The sequence below is a fragment of the Daldinia vernicosa genome, assembly GCF_022497035.1.
Source record: "Daldinia vernicosa strain CBS 139.73 unplaced genomic scaffold F5Y00scaffold_3, whole genome shotgun sequence".
Lineage (NCBI taxonomy): Eukaryota > Fungi > Ascomycota > Sordariomycetes > Xylariales > Hypoxylaceae > Daldinia > Daldinia vernicosa.
The window spans coordinates 993,296-1,012,114 of record NW_025953919.1 but is presented as its reverse complement, the minus strand read 5'-3'; the positions used below and the strand labels follow the sequence as shown (position 1 = coordinate 1,012,114).

The following is an 18,819-nucleotide window of genomic DNA, read 5'->3' as shown; positions in this document are numbered from 1 at the left end:
AGCAGTTTAATCAGAAATACTTTACTGCAATATTAAAGATTGTTGGTAACGAATATAAGCTGGTAGGTTAGATGCTTTAAGGGAATTAAGTATATTTGCGCGAGCAAGAATACCTATTCCATAATCGGCTATTCTAACAGTTGAATAATATCCTTAAAGAGTACTTATTTGCTCGTTTTGCTTGGTTAATCTTCAACAGTACTACCTTATCCTTCCTTCCCACGAATAAACGTCCTGTAGCTGTCAGATTCCGCCTGGAGGCGGAATCTGACGAGGAATCTGAAGAGTAAGAGATTGAACATCCTCCCGTCAAGCTTCTTGTTGAAAAAATATCGTCTATGGCTGCCCTTCCTGATTTACGCCAAGGGTTACCCCCCGGCTCGGGGGAGGGGGAGGGGCAACATGACGATGATGTAGATCTGTTTTGGTCTATTGAAGAAGAGAAGCTGGTACACGTCAATCAGATTGATTACCCGTTCGGTGAGCCTGATTATGACAAACCCATAATGTGTAATTCTAAATCCGAGGACGACTCCGCTATCTCAATTCCTCGTTAGTCTCGGCAGTAGTTTCAAGAGTGAAAGCAGTAGCTTGGGGAGAAAGAACAGTTTGATAGTCGTTTGGGGGGGAAGGGAAAGCAGTGGAAACTCGCAGAGCGGGTTATGTGAAGTATACAGATTGGCGGACTTCGTCCTGGTCCTGTCACCTCAACTCGTTGCTATTCTTACATAAATTAAATATTTCTTGGTTTTGGTCGTTTCGTATTTCATGTCTTGATGCTAATTGAGACGACTTTGATATAAAAAATTATGAAGTATTAACAACTCGATATACTCACGCCGACGTAATCAAAAATAAATAGGAACATGCGGATAACTAAAAGTTGCTTCGATGTTGTGAGATATTTCAGTGACCTAAGGAGCGTAGGGGCGGCGTCGAGGGTGTCGTTTCTTGGTTTTATGAACAATTCCACATAGTCACTTAAGTAGACAGACTTATTATCTTACTCTTATAACAAATCTTCCAAAATCTTGCACACCGAGTCAAACCTCGTATCTTCTGCTGTTTTTGGAATCTGATATTATGTACCGAATAGTAGTATGTGCATATCGAACCTATATTAAATAGGTACCCAAGGTATATAAGTGAACATTCATGTCTCATTCCGCCATCACTCATTAGGGCCACTTGCTAGTAGCTTTGAAAATTTACCTTCCTTCTTCCATTTATGACTTGCAGATTACTCTTCCTTATCAGCCTCTGCCTCAGTCTCATCGTCGTCTTCGAGCCCCCAGTCTGTAAACTCCGTACCACGAATCCAGCTGAGCCCTTTCCGCACTCGACTCTCGCGAATGGCCCGCGCGTCCCTTTCGTACACGGCGCCCGTGATAGCAAGCGCCAGGACGAATACCCACACGTCTCCTCCCTTCATGGCGCGCCACCAGCGACGCTTGACGCCCACCTTCCACAACGAATCCACGCTCGCTCGTGCGCTGTATAAGAACACGCCCCGGCCCTCCTTGCGTTCTACCCAAGCCCAGAGACCTGCTAAGAATCCGCCCAAGAAGAACCGCTGGGTCGGAAGGAACGTGCGCGGGAACCAAGATTGGAAGAAGCAAATGCTAGCCCATGCTGTGGAGATTGCACCTGTAGCGAATGTCGAAACACGGAGTACCCTTGATAATAGGCGGTTCAAGAGGTATAGCGGCGAGTTGTACAGAAGTTTGTAGCGTGGCAACATGAGTACGGAGTAGAAGAGAAGGAAGAAGCGACCCATACGCGGAAACGAGCGTACCCAGAAGGCGAGATAAGTGCGGAGGCACGAAGGGTCCGAAGGATGTAGGGTAGCGCAGCTGAGAGAAGTGATGAGAGGGTGGGCTTGCGAGGTTAAAGGAGCAACTGCGGTTAGAGATGGAGGTAGGGTTGGTTGGTCGGGGAATAAGGTCGGTGAGACGAACGGCCTAGAAAACTATTAGCATCTTTCGTCATCGGATAACGGTAGAGTATTATGTAGCATACGGCCAATTAAGTTTAGCCATCCGGGCCAGGCTGTCAGTAATCTCCCACACGTCTGGCCATCTGATGCCAGCGGGGAGATTCTCTGGGGCCTTGTGGAGGTAGGTGGAGGTATTCTTCCAAATGAAGTCGACGAGGCCGACCGGAGAAGATTCTCGGTCGAAGACGACGGCGTGTAAGAGCTGCCCGAAAGCAAAGGGCTGAAGCATCCAGCTTCCCCACCACCACGGCCGCTCTCGTTTGACGACGCCTTTCCCACCAGCTCGGGTCTTCCAGCCCCATATCATACCCTGATCCTCGCACAAATTCCAGCCAAATTCGAGAGCGCGGAAAATGGCTGCGATGGCCAATGTCACTCGTAGCTGCTGCGAGGGATATATGCCCAGAGCTAGCCCGGCCAAGCTGGCCCCAACTGCTGGGGCGTATGGCGATGTCAATGTCTGGTACGTCTTCGGATTACGATTACGGAATGGCGCTGCTGATGCGTCTAGTAGGTGGGCTCGCAATCGGCTTAGGAAGCGGAATAGGAGGCGATAGAGGAGTAAGATGGTAGATAGAGACAGCGACAGTCGAAGGCCAGAAGACTTATAGAATGGTTGTTTCCTTGACGTAGCCGCTCTAAACACAGGTTAGCATCAGATACGGTTGGGTCTTAAAGGTCATTTTAAGGGCATACCCTTTCTGTCCTTTTACCCTTGCTAATATAGCCTCGTAGGCTCTCATCCCTAATCCGGTTGCGACGAAGACGCGTAAAACATCCCTGATGGTACGCGCATTATACGTATCTCCCCTGCTGATGCTTCTGTTTGCAGCCTTCTCTTTTCCTTTACCTCTACCCGCATCGTGGCCTGATACGGATGCTCTCCTACCGCCATCCATATACTTCTCGACGGTATTCACACTCGGCATTCTCTTCCTTAGGAGACGCGATCGCGATAGAACATATTTGTGGAGTGTCTCATACTCGCGAGCCGAGATGGTATATCGTAATGCATTACGAAGAACGGGGTCAACTGCCGATCTGGGTTTTGGTTTCGAATTTGCTCTAGGTCGAGAGACAACGTCAGGATGGTTCGGAATCTCGAGAGGAGAGAGGATAGGAAGCCTAGAAGGACCGGCTTCGGATGCCATGGTGCTTGGGTCAGTGGCTTGGGTACCCGTGGGCGGTATTATCGGGATATTAGTGCCCAACGAGAATTCGGGTTGTAGAGTCGATTAATTATTAAGTTACAAAAGATTGGCTGGTCGGTGTTCGTGTTTATTTGCAGAATCTGCAGAAGACGTGCAGGGAACCTTTTTTCAGCTCAACGTGTGAGTCGCCGAACCATTTCAATTCAGCTGCTGCAATACGACGTCGTGCTCGCTAGGCTTGACCTCACGGCGAGACCAAGAGAATTATCAGTGGATGATAACCCCGTTGAAGAAACAGTAGTGGTTGGGCATGCCACAAGTCGAACGATACGGACAAACATTGATAGGCGTCTTGTGGTTGATGGTGTTAATAGAGTATGGAGGTTATTGCAAAAGAGGACAATGGAATTGGAAGTTGTATTGCCCTCGTCTGGCATGAAAAGCATGAAAAGTTCTAGGGAATAAGATTAATTGTATTGTACAGTACATAGGTACCTATGTACATTATGTTAGGTACTAAGGTAGGTACGCTTTATGTGTGGAGGGCACTGTCCCACTACGTAAGATTAGATGGTACCGAACGCTACCTCCTAGTATGTATTCCGTACCTCGGCTCAGCTAGCATGTGAGCTGTCTTGGCTGTTGTGGGGTAAACAGCTAGCCGCTTCGGGGTATTTATGCCACTAGTGGGGGTTTATTAACGAGGGAGATGGCTACGTACCTAGGTACACTAGCGTAACACCACCATCGTCATCGTCATCGTTGATAATGCATGAAATATAAAATAGAATATGCATTGGTTTACCTTACCGAAACGAGGCTATTGTACCCCTTTCATTAAATATCTTTTACGTTAAAGGGGAGATGACTAACAGCATAGTTAGTATACACTATTTCTATAGTAGTGCGGATCCGTACACTATGTTTAAGATATGAGTCGGATTTATAAGACAACATATTTCATGCGTACCTGTAACACCATCTAACAATAGTGTATTTTCAAGTTCGTCTTACGGCAGGTAATTGTACAAATAAATGGCGCTTATAGGTAATTGGTAACGCAACTCATAAAAGCCCGATTCGTTATACCCAATGTTTTATATAATTCATATAATTCCTTAATACAGATTAACCTGCCGGGTATATCATATGCCATGTCTACTCTACTTTTATCTAAGCCCATAAAGCCTTTCTTTAAAGAACTTCATTCCAACACTGTACTTTAGTTCTCTCGGCTCTCTAGGCTACACCCTTGGTCTTATCGCTACCATCACTTGGCTCCGGCACGGCTTCTACGCCCTCAACCTTGCCCTCCAGTCCTTCTACGTCCACATGCGGCCCTGTATAGTTCTTGCGCCCATCAAATATCCATGTGACTCCGGCGATCAACAAGATCACACCAAACGCCACGATACAGTAGTTCATGTTTTCGCTCGTGACGGGTATCTCGGGTGGGAAGACGAATAGTACTGTCGTCAGGATCGTCCAGCCTATGCCGATCTGTTTGATTCACCCATTTGTGTTAGTTTACATAATTGCCATGGTAGAATAAGCTAGGTAGGTATTTATGTGAAGAACATAGTGCTATAAGAAACTCACCAGATTCAAAATCCAGCCCACTGCTCCCGACAGCTTGAACGCTCGATTTTCTGGTAGCATTCTTCGCCCGCGGAGTACATTGATAGAGGGCGGGATGGCATACGTAACGCCGAGAGCGACAACAGAGGCCGATGTAATAGCGTTAAACGTGCTGGTAGACCCGAGGAAGATACAACCGAATACCACCACCCAAGCGGCAGTCCACAGTAGCGCGTTCAGCGGAACATCTAGACGTGGATGCACTTGCGCCAAGATTCTGCTGAACGGGAGTCCGCGATCTCTCGCGAATGCGTATGACATGCGGCTGCTTGTCGTCATCAGCGTCGTGGTCGTGAACAACATACACACAAGCGGGAACATTAGTAGGCATACGCTGCCTGCCGGGCTGCGTGTCGCGTCCATGAATATCTGGAGCAACGGTCCCGCACTTGACTCGATCACCGCCTCGATATCGTTTACGCAGAAGAGCAGGCAGCTCAGGAATATGAAGCCGGTTACCACTTGAACGCTAGGTGTTAGTTACCAGTCCTCTAAATAGGGGTTAGGTATGTGATGTGATATTACGTACTGCCAATGCCAATACAAGCCAGCATGATGCGCGGACCCCTTACTTGGGGCTGCGGAATTTCTTCGATCATATGAGCCACGGCATCAAATCCCGTGAGTGCGAAGGCACCCTGCAGCAGTCCCAACAACCAGGCCATACCATCGGGCCAGCCCACCTCATTGATGAAGTCGCCGTACACGAACTTACCGCTCTGGTATTCAGGGGACGCGCAAGCTAAGATCGTGATACTGATCACCACAAACCCCGTCAAACTCCAGAAGAAGGCAGCCTTGGTGAACAGCGGTAGCAGACGCGTCGAGAAGGCATTGATGAAGAGCGCAATCAGCGTGAAGCCGATATAAATCAGAAACTGATGCCAGGACTCAGCCTGATAGTTTGGGTGCAGCAGCGCAATGATATTTATTATAAACGTACTGCCGAGCAAGCCTCCCGTAGCCGTCAGCGCAACCCAGCCGCTGACGTTGATCCAGCCCGTCGCATAGCTAATGCTGCGGCTCCAGTTCTTCCACGCAATAATGGCCGCCCAGTGATATTGCCCTCCGGCGGTCGGCCACGCGGAGAGAAACTCGGCGAGGGAGGCGGCAAGGCATAAGTTGCACACGCCGGCAACGAGAAGACCCCAAACTACGGCGCTAGGGCCGCCGGATGGTAAGGCTAGGGTGATGGAGGCGGCGAGGGCGGTCCAGGTGTTAAGGATAGCAAAAGCTAGTCCCAACATTGAGATCATAGAGAAGTTACGCTTGAGTTCCTGCTTGTGTCCTAAGTGCGCCAGCGCAGCAGCATCATCTTGAAGGACGATGCTGTGATTCGCGCTGCTGCGCCGCCGAGGTTGCTGTTGTTTAATCTCGTCCATTGTTGTTGTCGTTGTTGCTGATGTCGTAATACTTTTCGTATCATTCGTATCGCTTCTTATTTTTTTCTCTTATTCTTTTTCTATTTGATTAACCAAGCTGAGTTATAAATAAGATCATGTAAGCCAGTTACTTCGTATATTACCGAAGGTAACCGTATGAGGCGTTGTATAAGTATTTAAGTGTCAAGACTCAACATGACCGTACTATAAGCGAGAGTGTAAGCGGCGCGGCGTATGCTGCTATATACATATTACTCGAGCTGATGTGAAGAAAAAGAGAAAGAAGAAGAGTAAAGATGAAAAGAGCATAACGGGAATAAAAATGAATAAGACGTAGTAGGATCACTGATAATCTAGCTTTCCTACCCCTGCGTTAGTCCGTAGTCTTCAGTTCCCTCTTATCGGCATCCCTACTCGATCCTACAGTATTACATTATTCTCTTTGTCCGCCCGTTCGTCAACGCTGTGGGTCTTGGTAAGATATATTTACTAGATGTGGCACAGCAGCACGCGGATAGAAAAGCTTGAACCTTGGAGCCTCTACTTTTTGCAAGGACGATAGCTTAACTTGCAGATCTAAGCAGGGGTACTTCCCGTCTTGTTATTTCGCATTGGCTGGGAAGGATCCCTCGCCCGTTAGAATGCGACGTCATGATCTAGACTAAAATGATTAGGGTCTTTACATAATAAGGTTCCTCCAACGTCTTACCAGCTTACATAGACTTCCCCGCGCGAGGGGAACGCGCTAATATGTATGGGGAGACCGATAGGAAATGCGCTACTGTATCGACTATTATGAGGTAACTCTAAACATTATGTGACCAATCGTAGACTATCCCCTCCACTGTTTTAGTATTGATATATCAGGATTAACTAATCAAAGAAGATAAAATGGGTTTACGCTATCAGATTGGCTAATTGTATTTATTATAAAGGCATATTGCAATTAAATCCTACGGACTTTACCGATTACTGGGAGATGCTAATTTAAAAGATATGTTAGATAGCTCTTTAAATCGAGAGTTAAGGATACTATTATCTCGAAGAGTGTGCCGGGTTGAGCTTATACATGAGGTATAAAGAAACGTACCTACGACTTGAAACTCGAATAGTTACCTATTACACTGGGTATCGCACTTCTAGGTAAAGAATATATGTTAGTTAAGTTTAATAAAACATGTAGTGTTAGGTACACTAACACCAACGCTAGAGGTTGTCAGAAATTCATGGTTTGTTATTCCACTATTAACACTATAGGTCTCGAATATCATCATGTGAGTCAAAACACTTTTGGTTGATCTAAGGCTATCTGAAGACCCTATCAAGACACGACCCGGAAACAGTACCGTTCGTTAATCCCCTCTAGCCTATCCTTAATCTGCGCTTGGCCGCGCCACAACTCTCGACACTGTTCATCGTAATCGTGTACCCTAAGTAAAAGGTCTATGAAACCTACTAAAGCAATTCCCTCGGGATAGACAAATGTGAATCCACTCGCAATCCGCAATCCGCAACCCGCCAAACTCCGGGGCTTATGACACCATGCTCGAACAATACCGCAGAAACATCCATCTGCAAAGGGGGGAATGGGGTATTATGTGAAAAATGCCGATTTTTGCTCAACCCTATCTTTGCCGTCCTTAATCCTGTACTGTACTGTCTAACAACTTTCGTAACCCTCTCATCCGTTTACCCGCGCCCGCAAGGTATTCGTGACTAACCTAACGGGGCGAAAACATTCTTTTTTTTTTTTCAATGAAACCTCGATATGCCGTTGAGCCAAGGCGACCAGGAACCGTCAGGTATGCATGCATATGCAATACCAAGTCCCCTAGTCCGTCCTTGACTTAAGTATGTCCATGAAGAAAAGAGGTGGAAATCATACACCAGTAAACACCAACCGCAATGCCAACGAAAGACCAAACCGAAACAGTTGATACTAGAAAGTTGTTTTGTTATGTAACGTAGGAAAAACGTCATTCGTCGCGTACCAACGTATCAAACAATACTATCGTTCACACGTGAGCTCGTCGCATCATTCGTCGCGTACCAACGTACCAAACAATACTATCGTTCACACGTGAGCTCGTCGCATAGTGTGCCAATCGGTCAGCTAAACCATGGAATCGGGGACACTATACGATTGGGGTGGCAACTGCTGCTGCGGCGGCCCCGAGACGGCAGAGAACTGAGGGACCCATCTACGTACGATCCGAGGGACTTCGGCTCCTCTTGGCTGGATGACTTCTTCTTGCCAATTTAGGACATCCCAAGGTTCAACAATAGCGTAGCGTCGCTGTGCTGATAGCCGTTCCTGGATTCCCTGGGAGTTGGGAACAACTCCCGCACGAACTGCCTCAACTGCACGCATGCGTCTGGCCTCTCTCTCGGCTACGACATCGGCAACCGCGTGGTACCGGTCTTGGGCGGTGTTCCAGCCTGAGGCACCATCACTCTCGGAGGTGAGCACGACGCGGAGTTCTTGGAAGGGTAAATTCAACAAAATGCGCGAGAGGACCGGAGAGCATTTGGCAGGACCGCGCGAAAGGGGGGCGCCATCCTCAGGAAGAGCGGCCGGTAGGTCGCCAAATTTAATACTGGATAGACGACTGGGCTTCGCGTTGCTACGCATATTCGTGCCTCTAGCAATGGTAGGTGCCATGTTGCCCGTAGGCGAAATTGCGGCAGCAGGCGTCGCCGGGATACGGGATAGCTTCGGTGGGTCGGCTACCGAGTGATCAAGTTCAAAGTTCGGCGGGAACGCATTGATGAGAAAGTTCATCGTAGCCTGCAAGAGGAATCTAACATCTGGGCTGTATCCAAAATCGAGTTCGACATCTTGGTCGTTGTCGTAGTTGACATGTCGCTGGATGGTGCCCTCGAAGACGAAGCCTAGCGCTTCTTCGACAGTATCCCAAGTGATAAAATCGGCGGCCATGCGTAAGCCACACAGAAAGACATCGGGCATGTGCAGGAGATGTCCCGCGGCAGCGTAGCCCAAGCAGAACTCAAACCGATCGGTCTTACCGTCGGCAAAGTGCAGGCCACTGGCCGCGTCAGCCACCATGGCAGGGTTAAGCAGCGGGAAGAGATACAGCCGCCGTACGGCACTCCACCACGCATCAGAACGTAGGTACGGGTCGTCCGACGATACTGTGATAGTGTGAGAACCCAAATCCGTAGCACGAGCAGCCATAATGTGATGCTTGAGCGCTGGGCTACGAGCTAGGATGAGCTTATGGCCCGTGATCTTGACAGGGTGGTGTAGACACTTGGTGGACACCAGCTCCAAAACACAATCGGTTAGTTCGCCGCTGTCGAATTGATCTTGAAAGTACATGATGCTCTCTCTCAATCCTATATCGAAGAAACTAGGATCACGACCGAAAGGTTCAAGGGGCATGAAGGGTGGAAAGTGGGGAGCCGGATGCGGGTGACCGACGGGATGCTCATGATGAGTATGATTACTGTACGGAATGCCGTTCGGGGGAGGATAAGGGTGGATAGCTCCGTTTTCGACGCCGTTCGGTTCACCCGAGGCATGGGAGCCGTGAAGGCTATGGGGAGTCGAGATACCGAAGCGGCCAACGGTAGGCGAGAAAGGATCAAACGGAGGGTGCGGCATGGGGGCCGGTGCCTGTCCGTACGTGTCAATGCCGGATACGGGTACTATGTCGGGTCGAAACTGGGTATTAATCGGACCGGGAAAGCCGTTACTTCCGGAGGGAGCGTGGTGATGACCATTTGGCTGCGAGCGAATATGATTGTCGGTGTCGACAGCTACGGGCGGAGGCGGAGGTGGAGGAGGCATAAAACCTCCGGGAGGAGGCGCCGGTGATGGAGTATGAGAACCGGCAAACCCTCCAAATACGACACCTCCACCATTACTCATAGGGGGATAGTGCTGGTAGCGGTGTATGTGGGGCTGTCCGCGGATGATCGTAGAATCGGTGTGCTGGTCGGCAGATGGCTGATGCTGAGAGTGGGTCGACGGATGTTGAAGCAAATGATGGAAAGGCGGTTGCCGGTCAGAGAGGATTGTGGGCGAGGTTGCAGATCGGGGCTGCGAGACATGCTGAGGTGCATCGTGGGCGCCTATGAGCTGTAAGAGTTTGAAGTCGGATGGAGAGGGTGTTGCTTCGAGATGTGGGTTACCTTGACTGGTCTTGTCATTCGCCGAGGCGGAAGCGGAAGCGGAGCCGGATCCAGATTCAATAACAGATTCAGCGTCTGGCGCGAAGGTCGCAGAAGAAGGCGCATGACGAGGACCATTCCCATTGCCATTGCTTGTTCCGTTGACACCGTTGGCGGGCAGGGGGGCATCGGAACCCTTATTATCGCCATTATGCATGCCGTTGCTGAGGCTGACCGTGTTGGTGGGATGTTCGGGCTTCTCCACACTGGAGCCGTTAACTTGATTGTCAGAGGTCTTGGCTAACTGAGTAGCTTTTGTGTTGTCGGAGACGGGAACATGGTCAGCATGATCGATCAGAGCGGCCTCGAGGGACGAAGCGGGGATGCCGTTAGACGAAGAGGCAGTTGGGACACGTTTGTTCGATTTGTTGTTGGATTGCTTAGGCATCATAGGAAGAGGAATGGCAGGCAATACGACAGGTCGAATCGGCGCAGCTACGGACACCGGTTTCTTCGCATGGCTAGAGACGGCCTTTCCAGGCTTAGTCTGACTCTTATGAGGTGCCATGATGAAAGGGTAACGTATAGGTTCTCTCGCTAGCCTTTGTCGACGATGGCTTGTTATCGGCAGTCGGAGGCGATTCGGAAGAGAATCCCACAAGTTAGGAGAAGATGGAGGTAGGAATTAGGTGAAGCTGGTGAGCGCAGGAGGTCCGGGGTGTGCGTGGTGGGATGAGCAGGGTGTTAGGCATTCGATCGTGGCCATAGAACCAGGCCCAGAAAATTACGACTCAGCCGGAGCTCAAAGGTGTCATAAGATTTCATTACACCATACCAGAATCGATTCGGGGTCGATCCAGAGTCGATCCAAGGAGTTGGCGCAGTAAGACGGAGAGGAAGAGGAGAGATATAGAGGAGAAGAAATATGATGAGGGACTAGAATGGGTTCAATAGTGGAGAAGGGATAACAAGAAGATGCGAAAGTGACGAAGCAACCAAGATGGAAAAGTGGTGCTACTCAATCGTTCGTCTATGATGGGAAGAAAAAGGATTAGCTGGGAAACGATAAAAAAAGAAGACTGATTATGACTGTGGGTTGTCGATTCCTGGTATCTTTAGGATAGGCAGGATAGGTATCTGTGATCTGTTGATCTGTGATCTGTGATGAACGACGGATGGTGGTGGAGGAAGTTTGGGGGCAGCTCTATACCTAAGCAGCTTTGGCGGGGGGACGAAAAGTCCGAGAATTTTTTTTACTTTTTTTCTTTACTGACAACTGTCGGCGGCCGTTGCTCAGATCTTTGTGGAGCCAAGTAGGTGAATGGTACCTGCCTGCCCCGCGCTTTATGTTCAGGTTGCTCCCTTATTAGGTAAGTACTATGTAGCGTAACACATGCGGTGACCTCATACCCTATGCAAGTATTGTACCTACCCAATAACTCGTAGATACCCCAGCTGCCCGGCTGCCCGGTGCGTTCAGGCTGACATGGAAGTGCTTACCCCGAGACACTGGAAACTTACAGGTTGGGCAAGAACAAAGTGGCTTTTGAGGAGGCTCTTACAAGTTATTGCAAGCCACAGCCCTTTTCTGACTTAACATTAAAATATCAGATATCAGATGAATTGAATTGACTTGCGTCGGTTAGTAAGCTTCTACCGTATTTTAACTACCTACCTTAGGTAATAATACCTATACATAGGTACATACCATCTATTCAATTTCGCAACGGCCACTCTGCAACATCTTCCTGAATCCGAACTTCGTTCTTAACCCATATTACTCCTGCTCGTTGACTACGATTATCTGATAGCGTATCGTCCATACTGTCACCTCGCACTTTAGTGTACGTTGCCGGGGGCCTCGATAAATTAGAAGCTTGTGAGTATCCCGAATCCCGAACTCGACAAGATTTGTTAAGAGCCTTGCGTTTATCTGTCGTATATCGGGGTAGCTCGCTTGTATTTTTGCTCCGGCTGTAATTCGAATAGGCACTCGTAAAGCCCCTCGTCTTAAGATATAGCGGACGTAAGGTAGGAACACCAATACAAACCATGGCCACAGCAATTTCTGCGCCGGCCCAAGCGAAATAAGGTACGAAATTTACTAAGTTTTTCCCTATCAGAGCATTGTAAAGAATATTGGCCTGACGAGTTCTACTTACGTGTGTAGTTAAACACGTTTAGCTTAGATAAAACTACCGTCCTAGTAATACCACAAGCCCCAGCACTGTACTTGGGAGTTAGCTTTCTTTCAATACGTACAGGGAGCTTACATGAAAAAAAATGAAAAAGAAAAAAAAGAAATTGAAGAAATTGAAGAAAATTCGTAATCACTTACATTACTCCGAGGCTCATTCCACTTGCTAGCATAACTTTCTCTCGTTGAGACATAGGGAGAGACCGGATAAACAACCAAGGGAATATGGCGAAGAAAAAGTCGCAGATGCTGGACCAAACTGAAGCTATTATCAGCACTCTAGCTAACGGAAGTACAAAGAAAACAATAAACCTTACCTCCAAGGCCAACACTCAGAGGCTGAATTCGTATATTCCATACCCCGGGCGTCCTCAACGGATCCCAACTTGCTTTGATTGGGGTCGTTTGATTCCACAGCATAACCACGAGGATGAAGGACGTAGCAGTAGTGATGACAACGGCAGTCCAGAGTGCAACCTTATGCCACCTGACCTGAACTACTCGAAGGAGAAACAACCCCATCGATAGCTTAGCCATCGCGTTCCCCGTTATAGCAAAGCTATTCGCGACGTAAGTCCAAAATATAGAATTCGCAGTATCGTCGATACTAAGTGTCCAGAAGTTTTGGCCTAACCCGTAATGGACCGAGATTTGTATGAAAATAGCAAATAAAAGGAAGAATATCTATATTACGAGAATTGGGTCAGATCATGTACCTAGGACCTAGGTAGCAATTAAATTTGGTGCTAAGGGGGGTTTACGTACGCTGGTGCATGCGTACATATAATCCTCAGCGCCGACAAACTTGATGATTCGAATACGTGTATATAGTCGGAGAGCTACCAAAGCGAGAGAGAGAGCCGCCATCGCCCACATGGCGTACGCCAACTGGTGCCCCGGATTCATCGTAAAGATGGCCAGTCGGTACGATAGACGCCGGAAAGGTGAGATAAGTAGAAGAAAAAGCTGGCATGCCGGTCACTTTTAACCTAGAGACCATGTGGGCGAAGAATGGCCCGAACCTAGTGGCCCCCGGGCATCGATCGACATCGGATATGGAAATATGGATAATACCACGTTGACGGCACGTCAGGTTATCGGTCCAGATTGTGAACGAAGCCGGGGCATACTCCAATTGCATTGCACAGCGGTCATATAGCGTTCGCGTGATGAGGATACCCCCTGATGATGATAGGCCGAAGAGTCCACATTTTGTATAACGAATCGATAATCATTATACACGGATCAATCCATATTCGCCATTATTTTCTACTGGAATTGGACATAATAGTTTCTCTTGCTTTCCGGATTGGTTGGAATATAGAGGTTTCTAGCCAATTAGAATGAAGTATCGTGCTAGGGTCATCCCCCCTGACTAACCGGCACCGCCAATGACTCCTCATGGTGTTGTGACAGTTAGGAATACTACCAGGGTTAAGCGCCCACGATATACTAGAGTAACCGATGTAGAATATAGCTAAACTTGATATAAAGTCGATTAACTAAAGTACATATCAAGTGACAATTCTCGTTGGAGCCAGGAAATAAGACAGAGTTTACGGATTAACTACTATTCGAGCCATAGTTAAGTAGATCCCTGAGAAGTCTATACTGCCTTTAAGATATTGGCATTTCCACGCTCATGTGTATGAAATGAGCTACCCATTGTTGAGTCCATGCCTAATTTGAAGTTGTAATAGAAACATATTTCACTAATTCTCGTCCCTTCTTTAGGTAGGTAATATGCGAGCCGGGATATTTGCTCTATGAAATCAAACTCCGATTCCGAGCAGTGGGCCTATTGATTGTGAAATTTTCTAATTTAAAGCTGTTCAAAATCTATACATAAGGCATTGCTATCGCAAGTATAAATCATCAGACCGTAAACCTCCAGTCCTCTTGTTCGGCCATATTCTGCTTTGCAAGTACCCTCGGGCCTTGTTCGCCTTCTTCAAGTCCGTTCCGCTTAGCCTCGGTGCTGCTTCTCCACCGCCACATCCGGCCGTACACCGTCTGCTCCCCCTTGCCCTGGAGGATCTTGACAACTTCACGGCCGAGGATAGGCAGGAACTTGAAGCCATGGCCGCTACCCCCGGAGCAGACGGCAACCCCGGGACGCCCGGGCACGAAGTCGACCACGAATGAGTTATCGATACTGTCGGTATACCAGCAGAGTCTAGTGGATGAGATTCCCAGTGGGACTAGCTCGGGGAAGTTTATTGTGATGAATTCTATCGTACGAAATGGTTAGCGAGATGTTATAGATCGGTTTAGAACTAGGAGCTGAGTTTTGCGTAGATCCTAACCTTTGATACCGTTAAGTGCGTCAATCGGGATGCGAGTCTCCTTTTGGTCAGTAACGTGTGCGGTTTTAGGAACTGATATTCGCCGTCCGCCGACGTCTTCGAAGTTTGTCCACCTATTGTGAAATATATCAATATAAGTCGCACTGCTAGACGATATGAAATGGAGAATCTGACTTTGTGCTCCGCCAGCCAATTTTGAAAACGCCATTTCTGTCTCTTGGGATACTGTATACATCCTTGCCTTGTCGAGAACCCAAAGTTATCACCGGTTGGTTCTCCGAGGCGAATCGATCCCACAGATCGGTCCGATCTTTTGGGATATGGATATTAGCTACGGAACCGGCTGTAGTCTCGAGCAAGCCCTGGACCTCCGGGATCAAAGACGGAGTCCATCCACCGCCTATTATATCGTATCATTATTGGTAAGCAGATATCTTATTGTAGACGATATATATACCTTTGTGACTAAGAGAAAAATAAAAGGCTCACCGGCTACAACAACTAGATCGGCAGATAGTTCGAGGCCGTCAGCGGTAAGCACCACCGGGTGATTGTCTTTTGCTACAATATCGACTACTCTACCACGCACCGGATCAAGTATCATCTTAACACCGGCTTGCCTCGCAAGATGCTGCGCCCAAGCACAGCTCTTGTATGCATAGACGAAGCCAGCGGTGGAATCGAGAACTGCCTTGTGCGTCCCGAACCTCTCCTGGCGTCGGCAGGGATCGAGCTTGTGCGCCCAACCTCTCTCTTTTGCCCGCGCGATATCTTCATGTCGAAAAGTGTATTGTTTAGTATGACTTATCAGGATATATATTTTACGCCCTGAACCTACCTGCCTCATCATCGCTCCTAAACTGGAACTCCCTAATACCCTCACGTTGCATATTTTCCAACGTTGCAATTTCGAAATCGCCTAGTTCCGTCTCGGAGCTCATCCGTAGCATGCCTGAGTTCCACCAAAGTTTCCTCTCGCCTTCTCTCAGGCGCTCCGGTAGTTCGTCGGCGGATACCGCGGCAATCTCGCGGTTCCATTCGTCCCACATGTCAGCAGCCTCAGTAGCTAAGCGCTGGTATTCAATCTCAGATCCGTAGCTGAAACGGATAATCTTGTTCAGGTCAGCCGACGCCGAATCGATGCCTGATAATGGATCATAGGCTGCTGAGGCAGTGTCCTGCATGTCAAGGACGGTCACGTCTTTGTAGCCGGACCGCGCGAGCCATAGTGCTGTTGAAATACCGAATACGCCTGAACCGACGATGATGATTCTAGATTCGGGGTGGAGTGCTGCCATAACTTCGACTTGGATACAACGGAATAGAGAACGAAGGAAGGTTGTGAACGACTCTATTACTATAAATATCATCACGCAATATAACCCCGCTATCTATATCTATATATTCATCTCCACTCCTGTCACTAGTTCCAATTTGATGGAATATCAACTTCTACCTTACAGCGGGAACAGAGTATTAATAAAGCTACCTCGGTGTCTTATCTCATGAGTTCGTTTTATCTTTTGACTATTGAAAATTGGTTCAAAGGTACGCACGATAGTAGGATGGAAGTCAGGATATTAATTGCTAGGCTTTTGACGTAGTATCGTCTGGACCCTAGGACATAATTCTGTTCGAGCCAAAATACTTTCAAGTTATATGACAAGCGTCGTACGGCTTTTCTATTGTTTTGTCTATCTTAGTTTCGAAAGGATGCTTAGACGGTAGACATAAGGTGATGCGGTGGAATTATTTACATAGGGAGGAGAATAGCGGACGTTTACATCAAATACCCTCTTATTTATACCGTCCGTGAATAATGCCGTCGAATTATAGGAAATTGATTCCAACACCGACTTGTAATCCTTTCCGGCCCTCTTCTCCCCGCCTCATAACCAACGGCAAGCTGAAATTCAGCTCGAATCTTGCAATTGGGTGTGCATATACGAGCCCCACGCCAGCGGCGATGCTAGGTAGTCCGGTGCCGAGGTCCTTGGTGGCGGAAACCATGCTGTCGAATACCGTGCTAGCGCTTAGGCGCTGGTTGGTCGTCTTATCGCCATTTCCGGGTTTGCTCTTCATCGCTACCAGCCGGCCACCGTTGGCAAAAAGCTGTAGCCGGAATGGAGACTCAGGTCCGACCCGGGGTAGAGGGATAAGCATGTTTACACTCCCTGCCGCAAAAACATCGCCGCCGAGGGCATCGTTCCCATCCCTAGGACCGAGACCACCTAGTGAGAAACCCCGGACGTCTGTCGGCCCTCCGAGGGTGAACCGATCGTTGATCCGGCTTGGCGACGCACCGCTGAAACCGTACGTCAAAGGAAGAGGATAAAGTAAACCCGCTCGGAAGCCGCCGCCGATGGATACGCCAGAGGTTCCACGGATCCCGGGTATAGAGATGGGTACTGCGCCGGCAACCTCCAGCTCGGTCTTGGAGAAACCGACATCTCCACCTAGGGATCCCCACCCGGCAAGCTCCGTGGCCGTCTTGACGAGGTATCCGCTTTGCGGTAACATAGGGTTATCTCTCCGTTCTCGCTGGAATAAGTAAGATATAGCGCTCTTGGTAGAGTCTCCCGCATCGCCTCGAACAGTAGGACTCGCTTCTGCCGCAAGGCCCGTTAATTGCCTCCAGGCACCGGAGTAACCAAGCTGATGTCGGTCACCATTGTCCTTTAGCCAGTGCAGCTTGACGCCTCCGCCTCTTAGAACTTCCTCGTGACTTGCCCATGGCTTCTGCGTGCTACTAGCGAGTCCTTCAATACTAAAGCGCAAATTGGGATTGCTTTGTATCGGGGTAGCGAATTCGGCACTGTACGCCGAACGTGTTCTCGTACCAGCCGAGGCATTTAGTGAAAGGGATTCGGCGCCTCCGAATATGTTCCTCCATAACATAGATCCATACGCGGAACCTTCTGTGTTGCCTAGGTCTGTGCCGGTCTTGAGGAGGAGTCGAGACTTTTCGCGTACACGAAGAGAAATATCGAGGTCTGTTGGAGTGGAAGACGGGTCGAGATGGGGCGGCCGAGACAAGTGGAAGAGAATGTTGGGGTGGAAAATGTCTTCAGAGATGATGTTAAACCGACATAAAATAATGTAGGGGATAATTTAACACCGTACCGAATTTCTGCAATTTCTCGACTGCTCCACTCACTTGATCCAGCATATCAGCAAGAGTGTAGTCGGCATTGCGGCTGTCGTTAAGGAGAGGTTGGAATAGGGGGGCGAGGAATGATTCGCGCGTATGCCTGGCGCCATTGATCTCGATAGAAGAGAGGGTGACGGGAAGTGTTTGATTTTGCAATAGCTAGGAATAAATATAAATATTAGCAACCAATAACCTCATAACTTAGAAAGCAGCTGAATAGGAGAGATATATGACGAGGCCTACCAATTCGATTGCCCTTTGCTCGGATTGGGCATCAAGAGCGTGAGCCCGTTCTGCTGCCGCTTTCTGCTCTACCGATGCAGTCTCGGACTTGAGAAGACCTTCGAAAACCTGCGGATTATATCACTTGTCAGTTATTGCTACTAACTATACGGTCTATAGCTGTAAAATAATCAGGTTTATCTCACATCATTATTCTCGGTAAGGCTATTGCGAGCCATATTAGCTAGCAGAGATAGCTATGTGATGTATCTTCCTCATGTGATTTGATTGAGAGACTGCTCGGGCTGAGAATTGTAGATAATGACCTACTATGTAGGTTGATGGGTCGGCGACAGAGCGCACCAAAGCTGAAGCTCGGCACGATCCGGAAGGATTCCACCCGGAACCGTGGATCCTGGGGATATGACCTAATTTGTGGCACTTGAGCTTTGAGCTTTAGGTGTGGCTGAATGATGTTCTGCAGATGTCCCACTTAAAGAATTTAGACTTTCTTTGTCAGCAATCCAAATCTATCAGGTAGGTACGAAGTACGTATCTAATTAAAGCCTGTGATTCTCATTCACTTCTCTTTAACAGGGGCCTTTTCTTGTCATCATCAGCCTCATCCTACCTACTACTCTT

The 18,819-nt window shown here is 48.4% G+C and overlaps 6 protein-coding genes across 6 annotated transcripts; all 6 read right to left on the bottom strand.

The window, feature by feature from the left end:
• Positions 1 to 1,034: 1,034 nt before the first annotated feature.
• Positions 1,035 to 3,629, bottom strand: F5Y00DRAFT_225067 (uncharacterized protein). The gene is made up of 3 exons (XM_048006118.1): positions 2,693 to 3,629; positions 2,020 to 2,634; positions 1,035 to 1,961 (listed from the first exon to the last, which is right to left on the bottom strand). Exons 1-3 carry the CDS (start codon positions 3,145 to 3,147, stop codon positions 1,241 to 1,243), a joined length of 1,791 nt encoding a protein of 596 aa, XP_047869549.1. The 5' UTR covers positions 3,148 to 3,629; the 3' UTR covers positions 1,035 to 1,240.
• Positions 3,630 to 4,240: 611 nt separating this feature from the next.
• F5Y00DRAFT_225065 (amino acid transporter) lies at positions 4,241 to 6,741 on the bottom strand. Its single transcript, XM_048006117.1, has 3 exons — positions 5,315 to 6,741; positions 4,747 to 5,246; positions 4,241 to 4,647 (listed from the first exon to the last, which is right to left on the bottom strand). Exons 1-3 carry the CDS (start codon positions 6,165 to 6,167, stop codon positions 4,387 to 4,389), a joined length of 1,614 nt encoding a protein of 537 aa, XP_047869548.1. The 5' UTR covers positions 6,168 to 6,741; the 3' UTR covers positions 4,241 to 4,386.
• Positions 6,742 to 8,280: 1,539 nt separating this feature from the next.
• Positions 8,281 to 10,869, bottom strand: F5Y00DRAFT_250785 (uncharacterized protein; the record flags this gene model as incomplete). Its single annotated transcript, XM_048009767.1, has 2 exons — positions 8,281 to 10,262; positions 10,323 to 10,869. The coding sequence occupies 2 exons, from the start codon at positions 10,867 to 10,869 to the stop codon at positions 8,281 to 8,283; spliced, it is 2,529 nt and encodes an 842-aa protein (XP_047869547.1).
• A 1,008-nt stretch (positions 10,870 to 11,877) lies between these two features.
• On the bottom strand, positions 11,878 to 13,427 carry F5Y00DRAFT_270774 (uncharacterized protein). The gene is made up of 5 exons (XM_048012664.1): positions 13,264 to 13,427; positions 12,816 to 13,182; positions 12,640 to 12,757; positions 12,464 to 12,528; positions 11,878 to 12,405 (listed from the first exon to the last, which is right to left on the bottom strand). The coding sequence occupies exons 1-5, from the start codon at positions 13,402 to 13,404 to the stop codon at positions 12,017 to 12,019; spliced, it is 1,080 nt and encodes a 359-aa protein (XP_047869546.1). The 5' UTR covers positions 13,405 to 13,427; the 3' UTR covers positions 11,878 to 12,016.
• Positions 13,428 to 14,296: 869 nt separating this feature from the next.
• On the bottom strand, positions 14,297 to 16,150 carry F5Y00DRAFT_105211 (FAD dependent oxidoreductase). The gene is made up of 5 exons (XM_048003837.1): positions 15,643 to 16,150; positions 15,294 to 15,575; positions 14,979 to 15,204; positions 14,805 to 14,917; positions 14,297 to 14,729 (listed from the first exon to the last, which is right to left on the bottom strand). Exons 1-5 carry the CDS (start codon positions 16,100 to 16,102, stop codon positions 14,374 to 14,376), a joined length of 1,437 nt encoding a protein of 478 aa, XP_047869545.1. The 5' UTR covers positions 16,103 to 16,150; the 3' UTR covers positions 14,297 to 14,373.
• A 302-nt stretch (positions 16,151 to 16,452) lies between these two features.
• Positions 16,453 to 18,644, bottom strand: F5Y00DRAFT_225062 (outer membrane protein, OMP85 family). The gene is made up of 4 exons (XM_048006116.1): positions 18,384 to 18,644; positions 18,199 to 18,306; positions 17,928 to 18,114; positions 16,453 to 17,869 (listed from the first exon to the last, which is right to left on the bottom strand). The coding sequence occupies exons 1-4, from the start codon at positions 18,414 to 18,416 to the stop codon at positions 16,635 to 16,637; spliced, it is 1,563 nt and encodes a 520-aa protein (XP_047869544.1). The 5' UTR covers positions 18,417 to 18,644; the 3' UTR covers positions 16,453 to 16,634.
• Between the last annotated feature and the right edge of the window lie 175 nt (positions 18,645 to 18,819).

Excerpts from the sequence above, each read along its gene's own strand:
- F5Y00DRAFT_225062 (XM_048006116.1), bottom strand. The coding sequence starts at position 18,416 with ATGGCTCGCAATAGCCTTACCGAGAATAATGAT. Across the intron at positions 18,307-18,383 it reads GCCTTACCGAGAATAATGAT|GTTTTCGAAGGTCTTCTCAA; the intron begins GTGAGATAAACC and ends TATAATCCGCAG. Across the intron at positions 17,870-17,927 it reads CGAGAAATTGCAGAAATTCG|ACATTTTCCACCCCAACATT; the intron begins GTACGGTGTTAA and ends TCATCTCTGAAG.
- F5Y00DRAFT_270774 (XM_048012664.1), bottom strand. The coding sequence starts at position 13,404 with ATGAATCCGGGGCACCAGTTGGCGTACGCCATGTGGGCGATGGCGGCT. Across the intron at positions 13,183-13,263 it reads ATATGTACGCATGCACCAGC|ATATTCTTCCTTTTATTTGC; the intron begins GTACGTAAACCC and ends CTCGTAATATAG. Across the intron at positions 12,758-12,815 it reads TCTGAGTGTTGGCCTTGGAG|TTTGGTCCAGCATCTGCGAC; the intron begins GTAAGGTTTATT and ends TAATAGCTTCAG.
- F5Y00DRAFT_105211 (XM_048003837.1), bottom strand. The coding sequence starts at position 16,102 with ATGGCAGCACTCCACCCCGAATCTAGAATCATCATCGTCGGTTCAGGC. Across the intron at positions 14,918-14,978 it reads ATTGGCTGGCGGAGCACAAA|GTGGACAAACTTCGAAGACG; the intron begins GTCAGATTCTCC and ends ATTTCACAATAG. Across the intron at positions 14,730-14,804 it reads CGCACTTAACGGTATCAAAG|AATTCATCACAATAAACTTC; the intron begins GTTAGGATCTAC and ends TTCGTACGATAG.
- F5Y00DRAFT_225067 (XM_048006118.1), bottom strand. The coding sequence starts at position 3,147 with ATGGCATCCGAAGCCGGTCCTTCTAGGCTTCCTATCCTCTCTCCTCTC. Across the intron at positions 2,635-2,692 it reads AGGGTAAAAGGACAGAAAGG|AGCGGCTACGTCAAGGAAAC; the intron begins GTATGCCCTTAA and ends ACCTGTGTTTAG. Across the intron at positions 1,962-2,019 it reads ATGGCTAAACTTAATTGGCC|GCCGTTCGTCTCACCGACCT; the intron begins GTATGCTACATA and ends ATAGTTTTCTAG.
- F5Y00DRAFT_225065 (XM_048006117.1), bottom strand. The coding sequence starts at position 6,167 with ATGGACGAGATTAAACAACAGCAACCTCGGCGGCGCAGCAGCGCGAAT. Across the intron at positions 5,247-5,314 it reads GGCTTGTATTGGCATTGGCA|TGGTAACCGGCTTCATATTC; the intron begins GTACGTAATATC and ends CTAGCGTTCAAG. Across the intron at positions 4,648-4,746 it reads TGGGCTGGATTTTGAATCTG|ATCGGCATAGGCTGGACGAT; the intron begins GTGAGTTTCTTA and ends TGAATCAAACAG.